The 11,461-nt window shown below is 39.2% G+C and overlaps 2 protein-coding genes across 2 annotated transcripts; both read left to right on the forward strand.

The window, feature by feature from the left end:
• Window positions 1-2,220: 2,220 nt before the first annotated feature.
• On the forward strand, window positions 2,221-3,965 carry LOC109246485 (voltage-dependent anion-selective channel protein 1-like). Its single transcript, XM_053899676.1, is given in 2 exon segments — window positions 2,221-2,466; window positions 2,469-3,965. Coding segments are annotated over 2 exon segments (849 nt in total). The 5' UTR covers window positions 2,221-2,246; the 3' UTR covers window positions 3,098-3,965.
• A 6,047-nt stretch (window positions 3,966-10,012) lies between these two features.
• On the forward strand, window positions 10,013-11,008 carry LOC109246969 (olfactory receptor 5A2). The gene has a single exon (XM_019415325.2). The coding sequence runs from the start codon at window positions 10,013-10,015 to the stop codon at window positions 11,006-11,008; it is 996 nt and encodes a 331-aa protein (XP_019270870.2).
• Window positions 11,009-11,461: the final 453 nt, after the last annotated feature.

The raw sequence follows: 11,461 nt of genomic DNA on the forward strand, positions 1-11,461 counted from the left end.
GTTTATATACACAATGGAATACTATGTGGCAATGTGAAAGAATGAAATATGGCCTTTTGTAGCAATGTGGATGGAACTGGAGAGTGCTATGCTAAGTGAAGTAAGTCATACAGAAAAAGACAGATACCATATGTTTTCACTCTTATGTGGATCCTGAGAAACTTAACATAAGACCATGGGGGAGGGGAAGGAAAAAAAAAAAGAGGTTAGAGAGGGAGAGAGCCAAAGCATAAGAGACTCTTAAAAACTGAGAACAAACTGAGGGTTGATAGGGGGTGGGTGATGGGTATTGAGGAGGCCACTTTTGGGATGAGCACTGGGTGTTGTATGGGAACCAATTTGACAATAAATTTCATATTAAAAATAGAAATGAAAATGAAAATAAAAATAAAAATTAAAAAAACTATTTAAAGTTTAAGTTTTTTGTTGCAATTTTTACTGTATCAATGGTTAAGGATATTTTTATCTTATTTAGGATTCAACACTTATAATTTCCTAATGATTCATTTTGGGTTTAAGTCTTACTTAGCAATTCCAAGAGGGTCTAATATGTTCATGTATTTTCCAGAAGTATAATGTCACACCACTCACAAATAGTGTTCATGGTAATACTCAGCTCAAAATAATAAAAAATGACAATGATAGTAATAATAGTTTATTAAAAAATTGTGCCAAGAATAATTGCTTAACATGAAAGTCTTCTAAAAACTATGTCCAAGATGAGGCTCCCAGGTGGCTTAGTTGGTTAAGCATTGGATTCTTTATTTCAGCTTGGGTCATGATCCCGGGGTCATGAGATTGGGCCCGGTGTCGGGTTCCATGCTGAGCGTGGAGCCTGCTTGGGATTCTCTCCCACCCTCTCTCTCTGCCCCTCCCCCCTCTAAAAAAACTATGTCCAACTTAGCTGGCATCTTAATGAAAACATGTACAGTAGTTAGTTGGTATTTAATAAAAACATAGTTAGCTGGGAACAATAGTAATATAGATTACCACGAATTTCTAATAAACTGGTATCAGAATTCTATAGCTGGAGGTGTTTCTTCTGAGCCAAATTGATAATTTAAAAATCATTCCATTTGAATAGTTTTTATATAGTGGTTTTTATATAGGGTGCATTTATGATCCCGACACAATCATACAATGTTGATACACTTGGTTGAATCGCACAGATGAAGAGGTGATGTGAAATCAGGGAGGTGCACAAGACCACTCAGATGAAAACAGGCAGGATTAAGACTCGTGCCATGTGTTAACACTACCATTTTTAATTAAAAATTTTTAAAATATTTATTCATTTTTTAGAGAGAGAGAGAGTGAGTGAGTGAGTGAGAGAGAGAGAGAGAGAGAGAGAGAAAGTATGAGCAGGGAAGGGGCTGAGACAGGGAGACACAGAATCTAAAGCAGGCTCCAGGCTGTGAGCTGTCAGCACAGAGCCTGACGCGGGGCTCTAACTCAGGAACCATGAGATCATGACCTGAGCTGAAGTCTGATGCTTAACAGACTGAGACACCCAGGCGCCCCCCCCCCAATTTTTAATATTTTTTAACTCGGGATGGCCACTTTTCTAGACTGTTCTTTCATTATGTTATGATGCTTCTTTTAAAGCACTTAAAAATCTGATTGGTTTAAAATGGTACCTTGAATGTGAACTTGTGACTTGCCTATTCTCAATTACATCACTCTTGTCTAAATATATTTGTCGATTAGTGTTATTTACCATTTTCAATTTGCTTAGCGACTTGCTCCATCTCCTGGTCTGGTTCCTTTCCCAGAATTGAACTGCATGATGGTATTGAGTTAAGGAACTTGAGAGGTATATATAGTACAATGCTTAGAGCATAGTGGGTATATACTGTGTTTGAGGATAATCAATTACTATTGCAATGCTAGGTTCTCACGTGGATTTTAGTCCCCAAAGGTCACCTCTTAAAACTGACCCTACATGGGGCGCCTGGGTGACTCAGTTGGTTAAGTGTCAACTTCGGCTCAGGTCATGCATGATCTTGCGGTTTGTGAGTCTGAGCCCCACCTTGGGCTCTGTGCCGACAGCTCAGATCCTGGAGACTCCCTCTCTCTTTGCCCCTCCTTCAGCTCGCGCTCTGTCTCTCTCTCTCTCAAAAATTAACATAAAAAAGGTCCCACCCTCGGCCCCACCGCTGCTCTCCGTTCCTCGAGATGCAGCCCCCGCGTTAGCAGTCGCCGAGCCCGCCGCCCCCGCGCGCCCCCCCCCCCCCCGCACCCCCCAGATGGCTGTGCCTCCCACGTATGCTGATCTTGGCAAATGTGCCAGGGATGTCTTCACCAAGGGTTATGGATTTGGCTTAATCAAACTCGATTTGGAGACAAAATCTGAGAATGGAATGGAATTTACGAGCTCAGGTTCCGCCAACACTGAGACCACCAAAGTGACTGGCAGTCTGGAAACCAAGTACAGATGGACTGAATATGGTCTGACGTTTACGGAGAAATGAACACTGACGACACACTAGGCACAGAGATTACTGTGGAGCATCAGCTTGCACGTGGACTGAAGCTGACCTTTGATTCATCCTTCTCACCAAACACAGGGGAAAAAAATGCTAAAATCAAGACAGGGTGTAAGCGGGAGCACATCAACCTGGGCTGTGACGTGGATTTCGACATCGCCGGCCCTTCGATCCGGGGCGCTCTGGTGCTGGGCTATGAGGGCTGGCTGGCTGGCTACCAGATGAATTTTGAGACTGCAAAGTCTCGAGTGACCCAGAGCAACTTTGCAGTTGGCTACAAGACTGACGAATTCCAGCTCCACACGAACGTAAACGATGGGACAGAGTTTGGTGGCTCCATTGATCAGAAGGTGAACAAGAAGTTAGAGACCGCCGTTAATCTGGCCCGGACAGCAGGAAATAGTAACACTCGCTTTGGAATAGCGGCCAAGTATCAGATCGATCCTGACGCCTGCTTCTCGGCTAAAGTGAACAACTCCAGCCTGATAGGTTTAGGATACACTCAGACCCTAAAGCCAGGTATCAAACTGACGCTCTCAGCTTTGCTGGATGGCAAGAATGTCAATGCTGGTGGCCACAAGCTTGGTCTAGGGCTGGAATTTCAGGCATAAACAAATACTGTACAATCGTTTAATTTTAAACTATTTTGAGCATAGCTACCTTCAGAATTTAGTGTACCTTTTGATGTCGTATGTCTGGGATGTGAGTATTGCTAAATATCACGTTAGACCTCCAGGTTAAAGATGATTCAGCTTTAAGGTGTTACCCTTTCAGAGGTACAGAAGAAACCCAATTCCAAGAAGAGTCCTTTCAGCTGTAGACTTTGGGGGACCTTGGTGGCCCTCTAGAATTGTCAGGTTTCTTTTTTATCTAGAAATGGCTGCAAGTGGAAGCTGAGACTTCGTAGGCACTTTGTAAACTGGTATTGAGTAAATGGATGAAATTATGACTTCCTGAGAATTAACTTTGGTTTCCTACCCTAATGAAGGAGAGACTCACTGGTGGTGTGTACAAAATCATCTGAAAGAGACATTTTTTAGACAGATTTTCATGACCTGTTTCCACCCCAGTCCATCACCTCTTTTACACCAAAAGTAGTCTGCAGGGCGTGGTAGCTGTTTCTTTTGTGCCATTTAGGGTGGAGAAGGTGGATGTGATGAAGCCAATAATTCAGGACTTAATTCCCTCTCATGTTGTGTTTTTTTTGCCCTTGCACCAGAGTATGAAATAGCTTCTAAGAGTCCCAGTTGCAAGCTGGGAAGAGTCTCTGTGACTGTAATCACATGGTGACAACATTCGGAATATAATTGGACTTCTGTTATATTCTCGCCACTCAGTTTATTTTTTAGCAGTTTAATGGGTACATTTTAGAGTCTTCCACTTTGTGTGGAATTAGATCCTCCCCTTCAAATGCTGTAATTAACATCACTTAAAGTAAAACTTGAATAAAATATTGAAACCTCAAAAAAAAAAAAAAAACCCATAAAAAAACCACCAAAAAACCCCACCAAAAAACCTGATCATACAGTTTAGACATACTTCCACTAGGTGGCAGCAACATTCCACAGGAGGGCCTAAACTAGTGGTCCTCCGTGCAGATGATTTGTTAATATAGTTGAAACCGTGTTAATATAGTTAATGTAGTTGTTAATGTCAGTTGTAATCATACTGTTTGGGTTCTTAGAGGTCTTCCACTTTAGTATTTCGTTTTAGAGCAAAAAACTGAGGTCCAGAGAGGTTAAGAACCTAATCTCCCACATCAGAATAGGAATTGGAACTCTGGTTCTGTAACTTACGGTTTAGCACTTTCCTCTTATATATACATTTAAGACCTCTAAAACCTCTAAATTTACTCTTATCTTGTACCTTATCTTTGTTTGGAATATCTTGTGAAAAGATTTTGGATCTATAAAAGGTTGACAGTTTTACTCCTCACCAGTAGTGGAAATACAAACTGAGATAACTTTTCAAACTCCAATTTGAGAACTGAGATTGTGTTTTACTGTCAAAAATACCTCCAGATTTTTCTCTGGGCTTCCTTTGAAACAATCAGAATAACGTCATTAAAGTAGCTGTGCTAAAATGTTAAATAAACATGAAAGCAAATCATATTTTAGGAGAAGCTGTCAGTAAACAAAATCTAAGATGTGTAGAATCCTAGTGAGATAAATTTTGAGTTGACTCTCAAAGAATTGCCTCCTAAAATTTGTAATTCTAAATGAAGTTTATTTTCTTGTATGTGCTATTTGCTTTCATACTTTTTGATGTTCACTTAACCTGCTTTATATTCTTAAATTTAATCATACATGAAGTCCAATATTTTAAAGTAAGGGTAATGAGAGTTTATGGTTATAGCCAAGTGAATTTAATAAAACAAATTTCTTCTTTGTTCTTAAATTGCTTATAGAATAGGTTGGCAAATATGTCGAATGTCCCCACTCTACATTTTCCTATTAAATGCAGACATTGCTAATTTAGAATTTGCTCTTATTGAGTTTCTCAGTCTTACTTTGCCAATAATCATTGTCACTATAATCAGAGTTATCATGACAGATGACATCTATAACTATCTTCTATTATTAACTTTTCTAATCCCAAGAAAATGTATTGATCATAATTAGGGATTTATCCTCTAAATTATCCGGGATCTTCATTCAGTACCAAAACACTTTCATAGTTGAGCTTGACTCTCTTAGCCTCAGGCTCTCTTGGGCCAGTATATCCCCAATCCTAGCCTAAAATGCTTCTCTTAATAAAGGATTTCCTTGGGGCACCTGGGTGGCTCTGTCAGTTGAGTGTCTGACTCTTGGTTTTGGCTCAGGTCATGCTCTCATGGTTCGTGAGTTTGAGTCCTGCATCTAGCTCTGAGCTGACAGTGCAGAACCTGCTTGGGATTCTCTCTCTCTCCCCGTCTCTCTGCCCCCCGCCCCTTGCTCATTTTCTCTCTTTCTCTCTCTCTCTTAAAATAAATAAGTAAACTTAAAAATTTTTAAATAAAGAACTTCCTTACCTTCTTTCCTTCACTGTCTATTTTTGGAGTCGCTTACTTTTTTCTTTCAGTGATCTCAGTTGCTAAATTTGTGCCCCTAAATTCAGCCTATTATCTTGTGTCAAGAATCTCAGTAATTATATTCTTTCACATAGAAGATATTTTTGTCACTTAATTAATTTTTATTCTCAGGCTAAGGTTTGCTGACTTGATATCCATGGAACAGATTAACTCCTTCTTATAAACTTTATTTCTGTACAAAAGTTTCAAAAACCAGGAAATGAGTGTCTCAAAATTTTAGATTTTCAGAGTTTGAGGGGTCCTTGGAAAATGAGCCCAATTTACTCAGGCCCTGAGAGGTGGGGGGAGGGGTTAACTGACCTGCCCACAGCCACATATCTAGGTCATGGCAGTGCTGGGAGTAGCACCCAAAATATTAAAGGGTAAAGAAACTGTTTTCATCACACAAAAAAGTCAAATAAGTAGGAAAGAGCTCTTGGCCACGACCCTGGAGACAGAGTTAATGATGTCATTACTCAATATTCCTGGAGTGATTTCTATTCATCAGGCACTGTGCTAAGACCTACCTGTTTGCATCTCATTTCATTACCAAACAACCCTTTGAGATTGGTATAATGATTATTACACCAGTGTTACAAGGAAGGAAATGGATATTTCAGAGATTTAAAAAATGTGTACATGTTTATACAGATAAAATGGCAGAGCCAGAATTTGAGCCCAACTCTCCTGTGTGTGGTTTACTTCCAATGAAGGGTCTCAAAGTGGAAGGTTGCCCACCAATGCAGAAGGATGTCTTCCTGGACCCAGATCAGGGAAAGCTCAGAGAAGAATAAGACAGGAGGCTGCAAATAAGACTCTGGCAATGGGTGGTTTTCCCTGTCCCCATCACCCAGGGAACAATTAGTGCTCAGAAATGTTTGGTTCTAATGATTGCTGGGCTTTTACTTTGGACCCAGGAGTGAATGACAGGGCAGCCATGTGGAGGAAAAGTGTGGCTATCCCTGCCCATTAAAATAATGAACTCCCTAAGGCCATTTTGAAGACTTGGTAATAAAGGAGCAGGGATTCCAGAAGCAGATATTACTATTTGCATGAGGCCAAACCACAAAAAATTGACTGAACCAGAAACCAGGCATAGAGCAGTGGGAAATGCAGATGAAGTGAAGTTTAGAAAAAATGTTAGTAGAGCAAAGCAACCAACAATTCTTCTTCCGTAGGAAGAGATCTCAGGACACTTCTGCTTGAAGTAATTCAGTAAGTTAAGCTCCTTCCTTCCCAACCTCATTCATCCAAAAAATGACAATTATATTTTACAGCCTATTCCACATTTTATCTGTAAAAGGGGCAGAGTAAGTCACACTTCCAGGTAGGATTAAATGAGTTAATATAAATCAAGTCCTTTGAACAGTGCCTGGTACTCAATAAGCCTTTAATAATGTTTGTGATTAGATTATATATTGCATATTATATTATTATAATTGAGCACTAATTATAAGCTAAACATTCTGTGAAAGCTCTATAGATAAGCAGTGAAGAAAATTCATTCATTCAACAAATATTTACCATGCCAATGTCCCAAACACTGTTCTAAATCTATGATAGGATAAATCAAGAAGGAGATTGATAAACAGAGGAGGGCACCTGTTGGGATGAGCACTGGATGTTGTATGGAAACAAATCTGACAATAAATTTCATATTAAAAAATAATTAGATCAATAAACAGAACTCCTGGCCTGCCTTTAAGTGGCTTACATTCTTTCAGGGAAGATTTTATTAAGATAAGAAACACAGGGACACCTGGGTGACTCAGTCAGTTGAGCATCTTACTCTTGATTTCGGCTCAGGTCATGCTCTTAGGGTTGTGGGATCAAGCCCCGTGTCAGACTCTGTGCTGAGCATGGAGCCTGTTTAAGATTCTTTCTCTCTCTCCCTCTGCCCCTCTCCTCTGCTTGAGCTCTCTCTCTCTCTCTAAAATCATAAGATGAGAAACACAAAACTCATGTTATTTTCTCCTTGGGAGGTTCATAGATTAATGTCATGGTGAAGAACAGTCTTGGCTCTTCTTGGTTTTGGCTCCTCAATCAGTTACTGATTGTGGGGAGATTTTAAATTTTAGAAAACACAAAGCTAGTAGTATGTATTTATTTTAACTTAATTGACACATTTGTTTATATATATATATAAACATTTGTTTATATATATATATATATATATATATATAAACAATGTATACATATATACACACATATATATATGTATACATTGTGAAAAGATCACCACAATCACGCTAAATAACTTATCTGTCACCTCTACATAGTCACCCTTTGTGTGTGTGTGTGTTTTGAGATTTAAGATCTATCTTCTTAGAAAACTTCAGATATACAATAGAGTAATGTCAACTATTGTCACCAAGCTGTTCATTAAATCTCCAGAACTTATCCTGAATAACTGAAACTTTGCACCCTTTGACCAATATTTTCTCATTCCCCCCTCAACCACCCCAGCCTGCAACCATTATTCTGCCCTCTACTTTTAGGAGTTTGACTTTTTAGATTCCACAAATGATATGCAGAATTTATCTTTATGTGTCTGGCTTTTTTCACTTAGCAAAAAGTCCTCCAGTTTCACCTATGTTGCTGCAAATGACAAGATTTCCAACTTTCTTATGGCTGAATAATATTCCACTCTCTCTCTCTCATCTATATATTTATCTACCATCATCATCATCATCATCATCATCATCGTCACTACCACCACTACCACCATCATAATCATCTACCTCAAGTTTCTTTACCCATTTACCTATTAATGGACATTTAGGTTCTTTCCATATGTTGACTATTGTGAATAATGCTGCAATAAACACGTAAGTGAACTATCTCTTCAAGATACTGGCTTCATTTTCTTTGGGTGTATATCCAGAAGAAGGATTTTTGAATCATACGGTAGTTTTCTTTTTAAAATTTTGAGGAACCTCCATAGTGTTTGTCATTATGACTACATCAATTTACATTCCCACCAACAGTGCACAAGACTTTTCTCTGTATCCTCACCAACACTTATCTTTCATCTTTTTAATAACAGACATCCTGACAGATGTGAGGTGATAACTCATTGTGGTTTGATGTGCATTCCCCTGATGATTAGTGATGTTGACTACCTCTTCATGTAGAACAATTTTTAATATGATGAATGATAAAGAAACACCATCAGATAGTTGCAATTGGCTGCAAACATGCATGGGCGGTCAAATTTCATACAATGATAAAATATCAGTAACTTTAATTTTAGCCTTGAGTCTTCCCCAGGGTACTTCTGCCTTTTTTACACCCATTTATATTTCCTCATTTTGATCTTAGATCAGTGCCGGTTTGTCTTTCTTAATGCAAAATGCAGACGGGCATCCCTCATGCCTTAAAAATGATAATCTGGTCTGGCCTGATGACATCAAAGCTGTTCCATGCTTATCCTTAAATATTGTCCTTGAATATCTAATGAACTCTTTCCAGTTTTTCTTGCTCAGAAAATACTGGTTTCTGCTTGCTCTTGACCACAATGGCTCATCCAATTTCAGTTAGCTTTGATGTTCCATGGAGGCATTGTTCATGGCCCTTCTATCCCATAATGGTGTTGATTGTGTTCATCCAAATTTTGATCATTTTATGCAGTGACCTGTATAAAAACTTATTAGGTAATTAGAAAAAATTTTCTAGTTCTAAGCATGTGTATGTATACTTTTTCTCTTGGTTTTATTACTTAGAAGAATGGATTATTTTTTATTATGGGTTAGATTTGCTGCCTCAAAATGGAGTATGTCAAATATAATAGCCTGTAGTGCTTAGCTGCTTTTCCAGATTCTTACATTAAAGATATACAAAATATAAGAAATTCCTAACTTTATTATTAATCTGAGTTTATATTCTCTAGTCAGAAAGTCTAAAAGGCCATAAGAAACTGAAGTCCTAAGGAACCTTGAGACTCATCTGACTCAACCCTCCCATTTTTCAGTTGAGAAAATGCGGATCTGGAGTGGTGAAGTCACTTTTCCACAGTCCTCAGGGAGTCAGGGATGGCCCAGGAGATCCTGAGGATACAAGAGTCAAGCCCAACTAACTATGAAAGTGTTTTGATACTGAATTAAGATCTGGGATAATTTAGAAGGTAAACCCCTAATTTTTTATCAATACATTTTCTTGGGATTAGAAAAGCTGATAATGTAGGATAGTGATAGATTTAATCTGTGATGACAACTCTGATTATAGTGATAAAAATGTTTAGTCTCCATTAGATGGATTCTCTTCTAATCAGCAAAATATATAGCATACAGATTTTAAATAGTGCCAAGAGATTATCATGGGCAGACTTCCTCCAGGAAGGTTGCTTAGCAGGTGGCTGTGATGTTAAGTTGGTGTTAATGGTTTATATGATCTTCCAAGAAATATCCACTTACATAATAACAAACACAATCTTACTGATCACAGGATTGTTTCTTTCCTTTATTCAGGAAGCAGGTCTATGGTTGTAGGAAGGAATAACACGATTGTGACAAAATTCATCCTCCTGGGATTTTCAGACCATCCTCAAATGAAGATTTTCCTTTTTGTGTTATTTCTGGGGATTTACCTCCTGACCCTAGCCTGGAACCTGAGCCTCATTGCCCTCATCAGGATGGACTCCCACTTGCACACGCCCATGTACTTCTTCCTCAGTAACCTATCCTTCCTAGATATCTGCTATGTGTCCTCCACGACTCCGAAGATGCTCTCTGACATCATCACAGGGCAGAAAACCATTTCTTTTGTTGGCTGTGCCACGCAGTACTTTGTGTTCTGTGGAATGGGGCTGACTGAATGCTTTCTTTTGGCAGCCATGGCATATGACTGCTATGCTGCAATCTGCAACCCATTGCTCTACACAGTCCTCATATCCCACACACTTTGTTTAAAGATGGTGGCTGGAGCCTATGTGGGTGGATTCCTCAGTTCTTTGATTGAAACATACTCTGTCTTTCAGCATGATTTCTGTGGGCCCAACAGGATCGACCACTTCTTCTGTGACCTTCCTCCAGTTCTGGTTCTGTCCTGCTCTGATACCTTTGCCAGCCAGGTGGTGAACTTCATTGTGGGTGTTGTTGCTGGAATGGTTTCTGTCCTTGTGATCCTCATTTCTTATGGTTACATTGTTGTTGCTGTCCTGAAGATCAGCTCAGCTAAAGGTAGGACAAAAACCTTCAGCACCTGTGCCTCTCACCTGACTGCTGTGACTCTCTTCTATGGTTCTGGTCTCTTCATGTACATGCGACCTCGTTCTAGCTACTCCCTAAACCGGGACAAGGTGGTGTCCATATTCTATGCTCTGGTGATCCCTATGGTGAATCCTATCATCTATAGTCTTAGGAATAAGGAGATTAAAAATGCCATGAGGAAAGCTGTGCAAAAGGATCATATGCATTCTCATGGGCCTTTGTTTTTCTCACCCCGAGCTAATGTTTTCAAAGAAGCCATGAGCTGAATTAACTATGCAGATTTTCATGTGGTTTTGGACTAGTTGATTTACACAATGATTTGTGTTGACCAGATTTTTTCCCCTTTCCAATATTCCCCCAACTAGTTTACCTATTGGTTATTGGAAAACAGTTTGGCCATTATTGGTTCCTAGAATGAATAGCATTGCATAAACCAATATTATAAATGCTCAGTTTAGCAGAAAACTTCGCCATGACAAAGACAAAGACATTGTGTCTATAGCAGGAAAGTACTGAACAAAATGCTAGTCCTGCATTCAGGATGGTGATTCTTAAAGTAAGATAGGAATATATAGCATAGTAACCTGAGGAAAGAGATACTATTTCTAAAAACAGTTGCCTTTCTCTCTTATGAGGTTCTAACATGCTTCCTTTATGGCACATGAGCACCACAAGGCAGACACCCTCTCTTCTTTGAGAATCACAGCTATTGTGATCCC

Source organism: Panthera pardus, unplaced genomic scaffold, assembly GCF_024362965.1.
Source record: "Panthera pardus isolate Hobbes unplaced genomic scaffold, ASM2436296v1 HiC_scaffold_12, whole genome shotgun sequence".
Taxonomy (NCBI): Eukaryota; Metazoa; Chordata; class Mammalia; order Carnivora; family Felidae; genus Panthera; species Panthera pardus.